Source organism: Varanus komodoensis, unplaced genomic scaffold (genome assembly GCF_004798865.1).
Source record: "Varanus komodoensis strain SLA01 unplaced genomic scaffold, ASM479886v1 scaffold87, whole genome shotgun sequence".
In the NCBI taxonomy this organism is placed as follows: Eukaryota; Metazoa; Chordata; class Lepidosauria; order Squamata; family Varanidae; genus Varanus; species Varanus komodoensis.
Genome location: NW_025336565.1, coordinates 1342996 through 1360265, shown reverse-complemented (window position 1 = coordinate 1360265; position 17270 = coordinate 1342996). Strand labels below are relative to the sequence as shown.

General features: G+C 65.8%; 2 protein-coding genes across 2 annotated transcripts; both read left to right on the top strand.

Annotated features, from left to right (window-relative positions):
* Window positions 1-2071: 2071 nt before the first annotated feature.
* Window positions 2072-4908, top strand: TMEM256 (transmembrane protein 256). The gene is made up of 4 exons (XM_044417184.1): window positions 2072-2188; window positions 2576-2613; window positions 2936-3016; window positions 4242-4908. Exons 1-4 carry the CDS (start codon window positions 2101-2103, stop codon window positions 4383-4385), a joined length of 351 nt encoding a protein of 116 aa, XP_044273119.1. The 5' UTR covers window positions 2072-2100; the 3' UTR covers window positions 4386-4908.
* A 2307-nt stretch (window positions 4909-7215) lies between these two features.
* Window positions 7216-15724, top strand: PLSCR3 (phospholipid scramblase 3). The gene is made up of 8 exons (XM_044417187.1): window positions 7216-7248; window positions 9479-9581; window positions 11808-12070; window positions 12751-12793; window positions 13612-13832; window positions 14325-14486; window positions 15159-15320; window positions 15583-15724. The coding sequence occupies exons 2-8, from the start codon at window positions 9569-9571 to the stop codon at window positions 15640-15642; spliced, it is 924 nt and encodes a 307-aa protein (XP_044273122.1). The 5' UTR covers window positions 7216-7248; window positions 9479-9568; the 3' UTR covers window positions 15643-15724.
* The last annotated feature ends 1546 nt before the right edge of the window (window positions 15725-17270 follow it).

Genomic DNA, 17270 nt, shown 5'->3' with positions numbered 1-17270 from the left:
AAGCACCCTAGAACAGACGCTACAATTATGCGGGAGAGAGTGCTTCTGACCACGTGCAGAGCACATGGGCACTCATGCATGGAAAAGGCACGGCTCTCGCCCTGCACATCACACCTGGGGTGAGGAGGAAGCTGTTGGCCGCCCAGAAAACGGGCCTCAGAGCAGTGGGGTGCCCCTCTCTTTAGCCAGACGTCTCTCCTGGGGTCGTTCTTTAGCCAGACGTCTCTCCTGCAGCTTCCAGGCTCAGATCTGGAGGGATAAAGGCCCGGCGGGTATTTCCGGAGATGGAGACCCTCTGTGTAAATGTGGGGTGCTCCCTTCTTCCCGCCTCCCGTGATTCTCTGGGTGGGAGCGATTCGGCCTCTTGCACCGCTGAACTAGAAAGCGTTTGCAGTGAGTTACTGGGGGAGAGGAGAGAGGGGGCGAGAACTGGAGGGGGGGGCTCGCTGCATGCCCTGCTCTGCCTCAGCGGCACCGCGGGTGTGGCAGAGAGAAGGGATGGCTGGGCGCCTTCTGGGATGGCAGGCACACTGCACATGCCCAGATGCCCTTCGTGCTCTGCAGATGTGCTGGACTGCCACTCCCCTCATCCTCATGTGCCATGTTGGGTGGGGATGATGGCCCCCCCCCAACAGATCAGAGAGTGGGGGCATGGGGGGAAGGTTACTTGTGAGGGTTGCCAGTGAACTCTGCCTGGACGCAAGGAGTGGCATCCCCCCTTCGGCCCCCGGCTTGGCGACAGGAGATGGATCCCGCCCTCCAGGTGTGCTGAGCTACGTGCCCTGCAAGTGGGGGGAGGTGAGATCACTTGGTTATCTCGATCAATTACGTTTAATTTGGGGGGAACGTGCCCCAAACGAACCAGGCATTTTTGAAGCGCTATTTTAACAGAAGTTGCAATTGCCACCGGCTGCTGGAGAAGACGCACGGCCCGCCGAGTCCCCGCGGGAGGGAGCCCCGCTACCGGGCCCCGCTTCGGGCGCCTGGTTAACCGGCGCAAGCTCGCCGGATTCGGGGAGAGGATTCCTGGGACCGGGCCGTGCAGCCCAAGATGGAGGGATCGCGCACACGCCCCCCGCGCGGGCTCCCGGAGCGCGACGGTCGCGCCTTTGCTGCCCTCTCGCGCCGGGATCTCGCAACGCCGCCCGCGAGGCGGCGGCCGCGGCTTGCTTAGGGACGGTTTCGGGGCGTTCCTGCGGTGCAAACGCAGGACGACTCCGCGCCCGACAGAAGATCCGGGGCAGGCGAGGCGGTAAAAAGCCGAGCCAAGCGCTTGCGGGAGATCCCCCGTGCCCCCTCCTATGGACCCCCCCAAAGCCCCCTCCCCTCTTTCCAACGCATGCTTGCGCCCGGGACATCGCGGTGGCGCGTGCATGATGCCGGGGGAGGGGAGACGGGTGGGAGATGCTGCAGGAGGTGGGACCCACGATCTCGAGGGATCCAAAGGGAATTTCTCTCTCTCTCTCTCTCTCCCCAGCAGAGGGCGCGGCAGGCACGCCTGGGACCGTCGGGGTCCTAAGCGAGGCGCCCGCCCACCCGTTTTCCCCGAAAGAGGTGGGCGGGCGGCGGGGCGACGCAATGGCCCCACGCGCCGGCGCTCGCCCCGCGCAACCGAAGAGCGGCGCAGTGCAAAACGCAAAGGCAGCCCGCGGCGCCTGACGTCACGGACCCCCCCCCCCGAGGCCGTCCCTTTCGCGCCGTTCGATTGGCTCCCGGGACGCGACCCACTTCCCCGATGCAGCCTATCGTTTAGCAAAGAGGCGGCGAGCGAGGAGCGGACGAGCCTGCTTTCCCATTGGGCAGCCCCTCGCGCCAATCCCGGCCCCGTGCGTCGCAGGGCGCTTCCTGCAATTGGCCGTCGGTTCCCAGCGCAGCCAATACGGAATGAGGGGGCGCCTTCGTCGGGGAAGCGACCGAGAGGGCTGATTGGCTACGATGCTCCGTTGGTGCCGGGGCGGGGGCTGCATGCCAAGGAGGCGGTGTTGGAGGCTGATTCGCTGTGAGGCGGTCCGAGGGCGGAGCCTGCCTGCCGAGGAGGCGTCCAGGGCGCTGATTGGCTAAGGCGCGCCCCGGGCAGGAAGCGGCGGCGGCGGGCTGAGCATGGCCGGCGCGGCGGGGCCGCTGTTCCGACGCCTCGGGGCGCTGAGCGGGGCCGCGGCGGTGGGCGCGGCCGCTTACGGGGCGCACGGTAAGGGCGGGGCGCGCGCCTGGCGGGGCGGCGGCTCTGCAGGCGGGGGCGCCCTGAGCGCCCGGCCTCGTCCGCGCCGGGGCCGCGACGGTGTGACCGGGGAGGGAAGCGGCCGCCCGCGGGGCGAGGCGGAGGCGTGGACGCCGCTCCGGAGCGGAGGACGCTCCCCCGCAGCACGAGCCCCCGCTGGGCCCAGTCCACCGGGGCGGGCGCCTCGTGCGGCTTCGCTCTCGCGGGACGCGTGCCGGGGCCGCCCGCGCATTGGGCCCGCTCGGCGCGGTCCGCGGCTGCCTCATGGCCTCCGGGCAGCCCTGGCGGGTGGGGCGGCCCGCAGCGCGCCCGAGAAACTCACGCCCCGCCCCCGTGTCTGCCCCGCCCCCTTCCCAGGATTCCGCCGGAGCGACCGGGACGACTACCTGAAGGAGGTAAGGCGCCCCCCCCCGCCCCCTGCAGCTCGGGCCCAGGCCGGGAGGGGCGCCTGCCTTCGGTGGACTGCTGAGCTGGGGGTGGGAGGCCTTGCCGCGCTTCGGCCAGGGACCCTGGGGATGATGGGCACGGGCGTCCGGCACACCTGGAGTGCTCCAGGTGGGGGGAGCCTGGCCCAGAGTCCTCGTGGACCTCCGGGCTCTCCGGGCTTCCAGCGCCGTCCCTGCCCGAGATGCCGCCCCTCGGACCGGGGCCTGCCCATCGAGGGCCCTGCTCAGGGAGACCAGGGCCTGAGTCGTGGCTTCCACTGTCCCCCCGCAGCTCTTCGAGACGGCGAATAAGTACCACATGGTGCACAGCCTGGCGCTCCTGGCCGTCCCCCACTGCCGGTACCCTGCGCTGGTAGGTATGCGGGATTGCGATCCGCCTTGGGAGGGGACGGCGCCTGCCCAAAGGCCATCGAGCAGGCTCAAAACAACCACCACAGCCCTTCCCTGAGCACCTGCTTTCCTCGGCCTAGCACCCTCCGGAGGCACCGGGTTGCAGTTCCCATCATGCCTCGCCAGGTCCCCCAAACCCACCAGTATCCCCCACCCGGCTTCTTTCTCAGTGGCTGTTTCACCAACCCATGAATGGACCCTGGGAGTGAACCCTGGCGCAGCGAGAGGGCACGCCGTGCCGCCCAGGTATCTGGGACTGTACCTGCTGTGGTGGTTGCCCATTGGCCATGTGGGCCTGACGGGAGTCGTAATGCAACAGGCCTCCTGGCCCCAGTGGCAGTTTCTGGTGGTCAGAGCATTCCATGCCGTTGGCCTCGCTCCAAACGTCCGGATTGTCCCTGCCAGGAAGGCCAGCCCAGGGGCCAAGCAGGAGGGACCCGGCTCCCCCTCGGCTCCCTGGCGAGCTCGGGGCAGTGCCGCGATCCCGTGCTGCCCCAGTGCACCGGGTTCCTGCCAGCGTGCAGAGCGAGCGCTTCCGATGGCTCACGTGAGCGAGTCACACCGATGGTTGCCAGGAATATTAAAGGGCTGAGGAGGAGGAGGAGGAGCTGAAAGTCGCTCCTCAACATTGCTGGATGCAAGCAGCAGCACGTCCTCCGGACATGGAGCGCTGATGAGCAATTATCCTAACGAGCTAAGAGAGGCTGTGTCACGTGCAGCCTGTGCGGTTTCCATTTATTTATTCATTCCTGATATTTCTGCCCCGCCCATTAGCCAGAATGTCTTCCTGGACGGCTGGTGGCCGCCCCAGGTGTGGGACTCTTCCCCCAGAAGGGCTGTTTTCCCTTGGGGATCGTGGCTGTGGGGCCCAGCCCAACGGGGATGAGGCTGCCTCGCTTCCTCACCCCCCCCCCACGCAGGCAGCACCACCACAGGTGCCTCCTTTCGCAGCCCCGGTGGAGGCCTGTGCCGCATTTCCACGCTGGCTGAAGATGCGTGGAGCCCTCTGGCTGCAGAGAAGCCCCAGGAGCCCGGATGGGGCTCCCCCCCCCCCCCCAGCAGAAGATGAGTCGGGACTTTGATTCAGTTCTGCTGCGAGGCTGGCGTGGGACCCCTGCCTGGCCACAGAGAGCGGCTTCCGCTTCTTCCCAAAGCTTCGGTTAACCTGCACCTTTGCTGTCTTGCAGGCCGGGAGTATCCTGGTAGCCGGAATGACACTGTTCTCTGGCACGTTTTATTACCACGCGATAACGGGAGATCCGGTCCTCACCAAGGCAGCACCGTATGGCGGGAGCCTCCTCATCCTTGGCTGGATTGCTCTGGCCCCCTAACTACCCCACTGGGTCTGTGTCCTGGCGCTGGAGGAAGCTGGGAGATGCCCTCCCCAGCCGTGGCTTCTCTTAGGGTACCGGAAAGGGAGCTGGACTGGTGCGAGAGAGCCCCTCTCCCCAGCTTCAGAGACCAGCACCGGTGAAAGCAGGGCACGTCTTCAAGCAGGCCGTCCTGCGCAAGTCTAGCCAAAGGAGTCCCACGACCCCCAGCATGCCCCAGCTAAGCACACTGGGGCATCCTGGGACCCGTGCGACACTTTTCTGTGTAAACTTGCAGAGAACTGCATCCAAAGCCACAGTCTTTATTCCTTGCCTTCAATCCTGTGCAGAACTTGAATTCTTAAAATGCGGAATCACAAGTTACTTTGTTTTTCTTAGCAAAGCATTTCCCAAATGCACTTCTGTTGCATCTTTGTTGCTTGCGGAGAATGAAGGAATTCCATTGTGTAAGGGTGATTTTTAAAAAACATATCTATGACTTATCTGCATTTATACTCATGTAATAAACAAATCTGATTTACTACTTAAATGCCCATCTGTAAATAGTGGCCGTACGAAACCTGGGATGGGGGAGCCAAAGAGACAGACAGACAGACAGACAGACGGACAGACCACGTCACGTGGACTCTTCTCTGTCCAGCGTGAGCTTGGGTGTTGTGTGAGCTTGGGTGTTGTGTGAGCTTGGGTGTTGTGTGAGCTTGGGTGTTGTGTGGCAGCCCGGCAGGATGCCCAGTTCTCCCCAGCCTTGCTCTGCTCCTGGAAGTCCCGGGCCGTGGCTTCCATAGTAAAGCAAAATTCCTGGTGGGATCCTTTGGGTGCTTACCTCAGAGAAAGCCTATTGAGTATAACATGCCAGGGAGAGTGCTGTATGGCTGAAGGCACGTTCACGCGAGCGCTGGTGCGAGGTGAGGTGGTCTGCTGGGGGGGGGGTGAAAACAGGAAGTACTAATGAGTGGGGTGCCCCCCCCTGTTGCAGTGACTGCAAGCGAGTGGCTCGTAAAACGGAATGATCCTGGCCACGTCTTTGGCCCTGGAAGACTATCGTGAAAAGAAATGTGCACCCTTATCCATCTGCATCATGATTTGGTGCTCAGATTCAAATTATTTTCAATAGAATATTTGCAGGAGGAAGCATGCAGCGGCCCCGAACACACCGCAGCACAAACCCCTGCAAGATGGTGGGAAGAGGCAAAGGGCTGCCACAGGGCTTCTCTCAGGCTTCCTCAAGCAGGGATCCTCCAGATGCCTTTGAGCACAGCACCCATGATCCCCAGCCAGCATGGCCGTTGGCCAAGGCATCTTGAAGGCCGGGGAAAGCTTTTCTAAAGAATGTAAAGTAATCCAGTCCATGTAATTCCCATGTTGGAAGGGCGATGTGGCACCAGCTGGAGCTCCCGCCTGCATTTCATGTTCCCTGGTGCCACCACCAACAAGGCCGAGTCCCAGGGCCTGGTGCCGGGCGCCTCCTGGGGTGGAGTAGGGCTGGACCCTGCTGCTGCGAGGGACCCTGCCGTCCTGCCAGAGGGTCGCGTGGGCCAAGGCAACACGCCAGGCTGGGAAAACCCTTGCCAGCCGCCTGCAGGCCCAGCCGGAGCGGCGTCCCCCCCACCTCCTTTCTTCAGGGCTTCTGCAACCTGAAGGGCCGAAGTTTTGTCAAGTTCGAACTGCCCTGCAGTCTAAAAATAAGTGCAACTATTTTTAGCCCCGCCAGCCTGAGGAGGAGCTCTGTGGGGCTGTTCTGGGGCAGCCCGGGCTGCGCAGGGAGGGGGCCGCGGGTCTGTCCTTCAACCGGGCTGTGCCGAGCCAGGCCTGCCGGGGAAACCGGCTCCAGCGCCGTGGAGCTGCGTCGGCCCCCCGGGACTGCCCGGGAGGCAGCGGCGCTCTCCGCATGCCCCAAGCAGCTCTGCACGGCCAGGCAAGAGGGGTCACCGGGGGGATCGCGCTGCGAGGCCGTGCGGGGAGGAGGGGGTCTTCCGGTGGGCGCGAGTGCGGGCAGCCGGGGGCAGCCGCGTGGGCGACACGCGGGCGAGGGGGGCTGTGGGAGAGCGCGCCTGCCGGGGGGGGGGGCCCTCACGTGCGAACGGCCCGCTGTTCTCCGAGTCCACGAAGCATCCCAGGCCACGGATCGGGCCGCGCCGGCCTTCCCTCTCGCCGCCTCCCGGCGGGGCGTGCCCGGCCCGGGCCCCGGGGAGCTGGCAGGCGGCGGCGGCGGCGGGCAGCCCCGCCCGGCGGCCGCTCCCCTCCTCCGCTGCCGAGAACAAAGAGCCGAGCCCGGACACGTCGGCGCCGCGTGCGCACGGCCGCCCGGCGCCTCCCTCCCCGCTTCTGCCGGTGCCGGGCCGGGCCGGGATGCCCGCGGGGGGTGTGGGCGGACCCTCCCCGCGTCGCTCGGGCCTCGGCGTGGCTCCAGGGCGTGAAGGTACCCGGCGCGGGGGACCGGGGCGAGGGAGGCCGCCCGCCCGCCCACTCGCCCCCGGCGCTGGGCTCCTTGGAAGAGGCGGGATCTGCGGGCGCGGCGGCCAGAAGCCTCCCGCCGCCGCGATGAGCGGGCCGGGCACCGCTGGAAGGGCGCCCCCCGCCTCCTCCTCCTGGCAGCCTCGCAGGCAGCCCCGCGCCCTGCAGGGGTGGTGGACTTCAGCCCCCATCAGCCCCAGCCGGCAGGGCCAGCCCTCGCGAAGGTGGGATTCGCGCTCCGGCGCATCCGGAGGGCGCGCGGTTGGGCGAGGCTGCAGTGGGCCGTTCCCAGCCCGCCGCCCTCCGGATGCGTCGGACCACAACTCCCATCCTTCCCCGTGCTGGCTCAGGGAGCCACCCAGGGCCGTGCGCGCGCGCGCGCTTCCTTGCCTTCTACAAAGAAACCCAGGTGGGGCTGGGGGGGGGGTCCCGATCCCTCCCCGTTTTTTCTCCTTTCGGGCTAAAGACAGAGCTGGGCGGGCGCGGAAACTGGTGCCGGGGAGGGTGTCTCGCCCGCGGCCGGGGGGGGGCGACCCGCCGCGCCGGGCTCCAAACACACGCGGGCGCCGTGCGCGGAGAGCGGCCGCTACGCCCCGCGCCGCCCGCGACTCTCGAGGAAAGGGCGCTGGGGGCAGCGCCGGGGCGCCCCCCCCCCGCGGCTCCTCCTCCTGCCCTCGGCCCTTTCCTTTCCAGAGGTCTCGATCCGCCGCCCCCCGCCTGCCCAGGGCTGCTGCTGCGTGTAGGGGATGCTGCGCGTTGCGGGGGGGGGGTGCGGGGGCGGCGTTCACGTGCACGGCGCGAAAGACTCTCGGACTCCTTCCCGGGGGCTCCCGGCCGTGGGAAACGCGCTTTCGGCGGATGCAGCGTCTCGCCTGTTTCCACCCCAACCTGGCGGCGTCGGAAACAAACGGCAGCGGAGCTGGGGCGCCGCCCGGCCTGCTCCCCCGCCGACCCAGCCCGCGGCCAGGCGTGTCCGGGGCGGGCGCTCGGCGGCTCCACGTGGCCTGGGCTGGAGGCCCCCGCGAGAAAAACAAGCCTGGAACGCCCCCCCCCCCGTCTCCCTCCCACCAGCAGCCCGCGGAGAGCTTCCCTGCCGCTGAAGAGGCTGCCCCCGCCTCCCCCCCGTTTTAGGGGGGCCGCCCAAGCGTGGCTTCTACTCCGTCTCTCCAGAGATCCGTTCGTGGGGCAGGAGAAAGCGCAACTTGGTGCGTGCGCTTTGGAGAGGGCAGGGTTGGTGGGGGAGACGCCCGGGAGCCAGGGGTCCCGCGGTGCCTGCGCGGGGAGAGTGCTGCCTAATGGTCAGAGCAGGGAAGGAGGCTGTGCGGCGTCGTGGGCTCTCTGGGAAGAGACGAGAACCCCCTCTGGGGACGGTTGGCGCAACCGCGACCTCGGGAGAGCCCGCCGAGGAAGCGGCGGTGCCCTTGGACATCCCTGCTCGGCTCCGGGGCGGGGGGCTTGGCGGGGCTGAATCTGCAGTTTTGAGGGTGCGATCCGGTTTCACGCACGTGCTGAGGCCGAACCGCTGCGCCCTGGAACGGCCCAGAGGCTCTTCCAAGCGTGGGCCCCGTAGGGTCTTTTTAGTTGGAGGTGCGAGGACGGGCCTCGGGGGCGCATTTCGGGGGACCCTGCTTGCGTGTGCTACGGAAATGTGTGAGTGCGCAGGAAGGGCGTCTTGCGGGTCCCACTGCTGGGTTTGTCGGTTTGAGAAGCGGCCTTTTGTGATCCGTTGGACTGGGTACAGCTTACGCGTGCTTGGCAAGTTGACTGAGCGTGTTCAGACGGTGCACGTCTCTGCATTTTGCTCTGCGTGTGTGCGAGAGAGAAAAACGATTGAGCCTCTATTATCTCGCGTGTGGACCTGCTTCATGTGCACCTGAGTTACACTCCCTGCAAACTGCCCTTGTGCAAGACACAGTTTCCCCTGCACAAATCGCTTCCCGCTGCGTTTCTGTTGTCCGTCGGCTGAAGCGTGCCCAGGAACATCACCAATGAGCACAGGGAAAGGAAATGGAAAAAGGAATGGTTTTTCTGTTCCGTGTTTTGTGTGCTGTCCAATTTTAGCTTTATTTTGCTGCATGTACATCTTTGGTGTGGGTTTTGTGCTGAGAGGCCCTGAACTGAATTGTGATAATGAAGAATGGGTAGAAATTGGAGGAAGCGAAGGGGAAATGTCACCACCGGCTGTTAGAAGGGCCTGGGGCAACTGGGAAAGGCGGGGGCGCTCAGGAAGACTGCCTGGCTAGACTGGTTGGTGGAAGAGAAGCCAAGCGCAGCAGGGAGTTCTCCTGCACATGGTGCATTGAAATGAATGGGGGGTTCAGGGAGCCATTTTCAGGAAAGCGTCCTTCTGGCTGGTGCCCTTTGTCTGAAAGTTTACTCTCTCCTTTTGATTATGAAATCTGCCGCAGAGTCTGTGCAGAGGCAGACACAGGAGTATTTGCACACTTAGGAGAGAAAAGGCTTGGGGTCCGAGCTCTATCCCCTTTCTTATCATGGGATCTGGGCTCTCACTCCATTCCTTTCCCACCCCCAGACAGATTCCAGGCATCCCAGTATTTCTCAAACTGTTTGTGCTGCTTATCTGGAGGCCAATGAAACCTTTCAGCCAAAAGCGACACCCTCCTCTGCCCCCCTTGTAGGGACCGCGGATGGAAGGAAGCAGCTAGCCCAGATCAGAAAGCCGCGGGGACCGGGGTCCCCCACCCCCTGCCCCTGAAGACAGAGTCGGCATGGCGGCTCCAGGTAGGGACGGTCCTGCTCTCTCCCCGCTCAGCCGCCGCTCGCTGTTCCACTTGCGAATTATGGAGGAGAGCACCCAGCGCCCCCAGCCTCCCTGGGAGGATGGGGGCCACTGTGGGAGCTGCCGCGTGGGTGGGCGGCAGTGGTGGGAGGGGGGCTTGGTGGGGGTCTTCCTTAACCTGATGCTCTGTGTTGGAGTGGCAGGCTGGGAGTTGCCATTCAGCACCATCTGGAGGGCACCAGGCTGGCAAAGCTGCCTGACAAGATTGTGGAGGATTGGTGCCCCTGGCGACTGGGCAGGAAAATCCGATGGGTGCCAAGTTCGGAATGTCCATGCCTGAATAGACATATGAACCGAATTCAGGAATGCTTGGTTGATTTGTGGGGTGAAGCTGTGGGGCTGAGCCTAGAGGAGTCCCCCGAGGGCCCTCAGATGCACCCTTTGCCAAGTGGAGCCTCCACGTGCCGCTGCAGTCTACCCCGCTTGTCAGCGGCTGGGGCAGAATGCAAGCGGACAGGCGTTGCCCTCGGGCCGTGCAGGCGAGGCGGCCACCGATGCGTGTCTGTCACGGTGCCGATTAGTCTGCCCCAGCGAGGCTGCCGCGGCGCCAGCCCTGCTGCAAGGAGGCCCCCGGCCTTGGCCCCTGCCGTCCGCCCGCCCGCCCACTGCGGGGAGCGTCCCCTGCGCTGCCTCAGCAGCTCAAGGCCGCGGGTGTGGGGGCTGCGCTGCTCCCTCCCTCCCTCCCTCCGCCCCGCCGCCGCTTCTGCTCTCCATGAATGCCCAGTGGGGGGGGCGGGGGGGGCCGGGCAAGGGTCCCCAGGCCTGTCCCTGCCGGCAAGCCCCCCGCCTGCCCGGCCTGTGCCGTGGCAGCCGCGGCCCGCCGGCTGCTTGCGTTCTGGCACCCGGCAAGGCCGCCTCCTCCGGGCAGGGCCAGGCCCTCCATGACGGGGCCTGGCTGGAATGCCGCTGGGCTGGCTGGGGCGCATGGCTGCTGAGTCACTCCGCCACCCCGCCGAGGGCGCAGGAGCGTCCCCTGGCCCCAGGCCAGCTCCCCTGGCGCCCATCTGCTCCCCCCACGGCTGGCGGGCTGCCCTCTCTCCAGCCGGCTCCCTTGACCTGACTTGACCCTTTTTGGCCAGCTGGCACCTCCAGAAAGATGAGATTCCACCTCCTATCATCCCCAGCGAGAGCCCTTGCCCTCTTCTCTCCTTAAACAGATGGCATGAAGGCAGCCAGGAGTGCAGAGAGAGCCTTTCTTTTCTTCAGTGGCTGCCCGGATCCTGACCCATCTGAGCCCGGGGGGACGGGGGACCCCCTTGTCCTCCAGTGGGGGCAGTGCTGAAGGCAGCCGGCCTCGGACGCTCCGCTCGTGCCCGCCTCTTCCCAGCACGCCAAAGTGCTTTTGGGGGGCTGCTGTCAAAACAGACTCCCCGGGATCCGGGCAGTCAAAGGGCCTTTGTCTGCTCGGAGACGGCGAGCCGCGGCGAGTCCACGTGGCTCGTGATCCCGGAGGAGGAGAAGCCGGTGCCAGCCGGGCCCAAGATCCCATTGGGCCCCTCGTGATTTTTCCCTATTTTGAATTCACTTGGGGGGGTGAGCTCCCCTGGCAGGAGCAGAAAGGGGGTGGCCCCAGACAGGTCGTCCTGTCGCACGAAGCCGTCTCTGTCTCCTTTCTGCCATCTGTCCCTGCCTGCCCCGTGACTTCGAGGCACATCATCCCCGCCCTCGCTTCCCCCACCACACCCAGCAGCTTTTGCAGCCGGATTTGGCATGACTCCCTCCGGCGCCGCCTCTTCCTTTGTTCCAAGGAAAAGGGCAACCCAGCCTCCCAGCCCTGCCACCCCCCCCGCCTGCCCCCTCCCGCCCTCGCGCACGGACCCCTCTGAATCCCTCGTGCCGCTTCCCTTCCTCCCCACCCAGCCCTGGCGAGAACCCCATCCGTGCTGGGCCTCGTCTCCCCCCGATCCCACCGTTCAGCCCTCCGTGAGCAGAGGCCCAGTCTGTTTAAAGCAGGCCAGTATCTGGGGGGGGGGGGGGTTGGAGGGAGGCCCCAATTCTGGCCACCTGCTGCTTTGGAGACTGCATCTCCCGGGATCCCGCTGTCTCTTCATTCCCCTTTACCAGGAAAGGAATGTAAGGCAGCCCCCTTCAGCCTGGTGCCTCGGGGAAGGCCGACTCCGGGGGCAGACGCGCTTCTGACCGCCCCCTTTCTCTGCCCGTGCCCGCAGGTTACCACGTTCCGCAGCCGGGGTATCCCGCGGTGTCCCCACCGTACCCGGTGCCTCAGCCGCACCCGGTGCCCTCTGCACCCAGCGTGGGGCTCAGCGTCTACCCGCCCACCAGCCCTGGGGCAGGGCAGATCGTCCCCCCGCAGCCGCCCCCCCGTGGCTTTCGGGAGCCGCACCACCAGACTCCGGACCCCCACGCAGCCGTCGCCCCCTACATGCCGGTCGCCACCGGCATCCCGCCCGGCTTGGAGTACCTGGCACAGGTGAGCGCGCAGGCCGCGCCAGGTGGAGCAGGCGGCCCCGTGCAGCGGGTTCTGGGCTCGGCCGCTGCGTCGCCAAAGGGACCGGGGCAGTACGGCGAGGAGGCACCGTGGCCTGGCTCCGGCGTGGGCCGTGGGCTGTGCGGGTGTGGCCGACCGGGTGGCCGGCACGGCTGGGTTCAGACGGCGCAGTGTTGCAGCAGCAGCTTGTGGCTGACGGCACTCGAGTGGGGATGATGGGCTAGCTTCGTGGCCAAGGGGGACTCGAGCCTGGGTCTCCCGAGTCCTCTGCTGGGGCTGGAGGATCCCGCGGCCCGACCCTGCAGCGTGGCCTGGCTGCCTCCTGGCTCCACAGTGGAGCCCGGCTCAGCCCGCAGCATCTCCTGGTGGGGCTGGGGAGGAGCCGCCCTGAGCTGCCGGCCTGTGCGGACCCCGCAGGGCCAGACAGCCTGGGGCCCGACTCTTTCCCAGCCCTGCCATGCCGGTGCCCGCCCAGCAGGCTGGACTACAGCTCCCCTCGCCCCCCGCAAGCACGGCTGGGGATGGTGGGAGTCTGCGCGTGCCGTCGGTGTCTACTTGCCTTTAGTCGGCACGATGCCAGGTAACCTGTGCCTAGAGTGGGTTGCGCGTGTGTGAGGAGTGTCACACAGCCCCCACCCTGAGGTTGTGTTACTTCTCTTTAGATTGACCAAATTTTGATACACCAGAAGGTGGAGCTCACAGAAGGTATGTGAGAGAGGGGAGGGCACGCTGGTGGCCCCCCACCGGGCTCTTTCCAGCCCCCACTCCCATTTCGTAGAAAGACCGATGTTGCTTCTGGGGCAACACGGTTGTTCCCCTTCGGTCCCCAGGGCCTCTCTGGGTGCCTTTCCAGCTGGGCAGTGCTGGGAACTGGGGGGGGGGGTCCCTGTGGGGTGTACAGACTCTCTGAGGCCGTGAGCCCCTGGCCTGTGAGGTCCTCATAGGGCTGGGACCCGGAGGCCCCGTTTTATGGTGGCCCCTCTCTCTCGCGAAGGGTGGCTTCAGAAGGGGGCCGGGGGTGGGGGCTTCCTGGGCACCGTGCCTGTCAGATATGGCCCGTGAAGCCCCCAGCGTCTGGGGACCAGGCAGCCGTCTCAAGGGCGAGACTGCCCAGTTTGGGGCTCTCCGGGGAGACCCTTCCAAGTCCCGCCACCCCGAGGCGCTTCAGGAGGGAGCGAGGGAGGGCCTCCCCAGGGCTGTGGGGGGCTGGGGGGCGACCCCCCCCAAGCGAGAGGGGGCGTGTTCCCCTCCGATGCCCGCTAGGCACAGGCCTCTGGTGTCCGGCCCGCCCGTGTGCTCGCGCCAGAGAAGCGTCACCCGGCCCCTGCCTTCGTTTCGGGAAGCGCCCCTCCACGTGGGGTTTGGGGTCTGGAGGGCCGCCCTTGCCCCGTGGCTTGGTGTTCTCGGCTCTCCTGAGCGCCATGTGCAGTGCGAAGGGCCGGGTGGGAGCGTGCGAAGGACGAGGGGCCGGGGCCCCTCGCCGGCCGTGCCGCCTGACGCCCGCCTCGGCCCCTCTCCCCCAGCGTTCCTCGGCTTCGAGGGCAAGAACCGGTACGAGGTGCGCAACACCCTGGGCCAGCCCGTCTTCCGGGCGGAGGAGCAGAGTGACTGCTGCACCCGCCACTGCTGCGGCTCCCTGCGCCGCTTCTCGCTGCGGCTGGACGACCCCGCGGGGCGCGAGGTCCTGCGCATGGTGCGCCCCCTGAAGTGCGTCAGCTGCTGGTTCCCGTGCTGCCTCCAGGAGGTGAGGGGCCCCGGGGCGCTGCTCCCGGCAGCCTGAGGGCCGCGTCTGATCTCGGGAGCCGTGGGGTGGGGGGGGCTGGGGGGGGGGGGGGGGGGGCAGCGCACCGGGCCGGGTCGGCCTGTGCCTGCGATCTGATGCTTGTTTCGACCGAGGAAGGATTCCTGCAGTTCTCAGCACTGCGCTCGTGGAACCCGAGCTGGGGACGGGGCGGGGGTTGCCGGAGAGGATCCGCAAGCCCTCGGAACGGGGGAAATGCCGCAGTGGCGTGAAAGGAAGCGATCCCCTTGCGGGCTGGGGGAGTCCCACAGGCTGTGCCCCATGCAATGGGTTGCTCCTTAATTCCGCCCGCCGGGAGACCCCCCCAAACCCCTTAACGGGCGAGCAGAGCCCAGGGCAGCCGGCGGCTTCCCACCCGCCACTGATCCCTCGCAGGCCCCCAGCCGCAGGGAGCCGCACACGGATCCTCATGCGCGGCACGGATTCTCTCCGCAGCTGGAGGTGCAGTGCCCCCCAGGCACCACCATCGGCTTCGTGCAGCAGACGTGGCACCCCTTCACGCCCAAGTTCTCCATCCAGAACGTGGAGAAGGAGACGGTGCTGCGGGTTTTGGGGCCCTGCTTCGCCTGCAGCTGCGGCGGGGACGTCAACTTTGAGGTGCTCACGGTGGGGGGAGGTGGGGGACACGCTCCTGGACTCGCCTTTGCGGTGGGAGGTGTCGGGGTGAATGTGGGGCGACCGTCCCCCGTAGCAACACTCCAGGGAGAGCCTAAAACTTCCTGCCCACAAAGCTGCTGCGGCAGCTCAAGCCGCAGGGTCGGCAGGGCCCCGGAGCGCTTTGCTTGGAAGTGGGGAGCCATCTGTTCCCGGGAAGATCTGCCCAGAAGAGCTGTGGGGAACTGCGGGGCAGGGGGAGGAGGGCACCCGGAGGGGGTGGCAGGGGACGTCCGAGTCCCTGCTCAGGAAAATGGGTCCAGTGCTCATACCTGTGCCACTACACCGCTGCTGCCTTGCCACCAAACGGTGGTTCTCCTGCTGGAGAAGGGCATTCTGCTTGTGCTCAGCCGCACCCTGCCCTTATGGACATTGTCGCGGAAGCCAGAGCGGCTCTTTTTGAAATCCTCTCTGTCTTTACGGCCAGAGGATGGGGAAGCTTCTTTTGCTGGGTGGAGGCGGATGCGGCTTCCTGTGCCATGGGACCTGCGACTGGCTCTTGGGGCCCTAGGGTGGCCCTCTATGCAGCCCCTTCCGTATCTCGGAGGCTTGCCTGGGAGGCCCGTTCTGAGCCGCGGGGCGTTAACTGATGCCAGCCCCAAATACACCCCGCAGGTGAAGACGCGGGACGAATCCCGAGGCGTGGGGCGCATCGCCAAGCAGTGGAGCGGCCTCGTGCAGGAGGTCTTCACTGACACAGACAACTTCGGGGTCCAGTTCCCCATGGACCTCGACGTGAAGATCAAGGCGGTGCTGCTGGGAGCGTGTTTCCTCATTGTGAGTCTGCCCACCGAAGAGCGCCTCTCACGCAGGGGGGCTGCCCTAGAGTTGAAGTGGAAGGATGGGGCTTGCAAGGGGAGTGAAGAGGAAGCCTGCCCCATGGGGGGGGGGGCAGGCTGGGGAAGGTGTCACAGGGCATGCCCGGGTTCTTTTTTTAATCGCCCCAAAGCTGCTTCAGGGCTGGCCACATGCTTCCCTTCAGGAGACGGCCCAGAAACTGCATGGGTAACACTTCTCTCTCCCCCCACTTTGCTTGCAGGATTTCATGTTTTTCGAGAAGACGGGAGTTGGACAGCGGAGTTCGGTGATCACAAGCTAGGGGCACCTCCGATCTGGGCGCCCCCTTCCCCGGGGGGCCCCTTTCCAGGGCTGATGAGCAGGGGTGTGAATGCTGTGGATGAGTGTGGAAAGGCCCCGTCCCCATGGTGACCTGCAGACCCGAGGTAAGGGGCGAGGGGGGTCGCCCCGTGTGGGTCCGCACACGGGTTTGCCGGGTGCCCCAGAGAAAGAAGCAGGCCTGGATCCACGCTGGAACACCATCTGTGGGGAGGGTGTGTCTAGTGCCAGGGGAGAGTGTGGAACGAGGGTCCGCGTGCGTGGATGGCGCGGATCGGGACCAAGGCTTCCTGCCGCATCTAGCTTGCTTCCGGTTCTCTGGCACGTGCTTTGAGCTCAGCCTCCCCTGCCTGGTGCTTTCCAGGCGTTTGGTACCACAACTCCCATAATCCCCAGGCATTGGCCGTGCTGGCTGGATGTGGTGGAAGTTGTGGCCTGAACATCTGGGGGGCGCCCAGTTGGGGAAGCCTGCCTGGAGGACATGTGGAGGCGCTTTCCCTGCGAGCGAGCGATTGTGAAAGCGCCGGCTGAGCTTCAGCAGGAGGTGCAGCAGAGTTTTCACCTGCCGTGTGTGAATGCGAGTCAGGGGGGGCAGCTCGATTCAGGATTTCTACCCCAGCTGCTGCGAGGGGGCCTGGCCGGGGTTGTTAGGGACGGCTGCCGGTCTGGGGCCTTTCAGATCTTCCTTGGGCAAGGGGATGTTCCGGGCTGGCCTGGAAGAGAGCTGTTTGTCTGGATCCGTGGAGGCCTTCCGGGATTGGGCGTCGGGCTTTTCCCACGGGGGGCAAAGGCCAGGTGGAGCGGCTGATGGCCTGCATGCGCTTCTCTGGGCGTGAGCAACGGGCAGAGCAGAGAGCCGGCTTCCTGGGGCCGAGCTGCAGGGCACAGTGGGCGGAGGGGGCCGACTTGGCTCGCTCGCTCGCTCGCCCGCTGGCTGGGAGGACTTGGAAGCACCAGGGGCGTGATGTGAACGGGCCCGTGTGGGTGGCAGCGAAGCAAACCCCGTATGTGTGTGCGTGTGTGTGTGTGTGAGAGAGAGAGAGAGAGAGCTGGCAAGGTGGACATGGCCCAAGCACCCCTCTTCTCCACAGTGTGGGGTTCCCTGCCAGAGCTGGGGTGCATCCCTGCAGACGGCCCCTCCCGCCCCAGGGCCCCCTCCGCCTCCGCGCGCCGGGCTGCTCATCAGCCCCTTTGCCTTAACCACTGGGGCAGGGGGTGCCCCTTCCGTATCCCTTGGGCAGGTTTCCCCTTCCCGCTTGCCAAGGAAACCAAAGGCTTACGTCGTGTTGTTACGTGCGTTCTGTGCATTTTATATATTTAAATGTTTATACTTAATATTGTCTTGCAAAGGGCTGAGTGCAGAGAAGGCGGGGAGGAGAAAAAACCCTGCCCTTTAATGCAGCCTTCCTAAGTTGGTTTCCTCCAGAAATGTTGGCCCCAAAACGCCAGGACCCTGGGGGTTGTAGTCCCACAGAACTGGGGGGTGCCAGAGGTTGGTCCTTGCCGAAGCAGCAGGAAAGGAGACTTCCGGGCTCACAGAGTGCAGCAAGCTGCCCGAATAAAGGAACTGGTACCAAGTTGCGCCCTGACCAAAGTTAGACTGTTGCATGT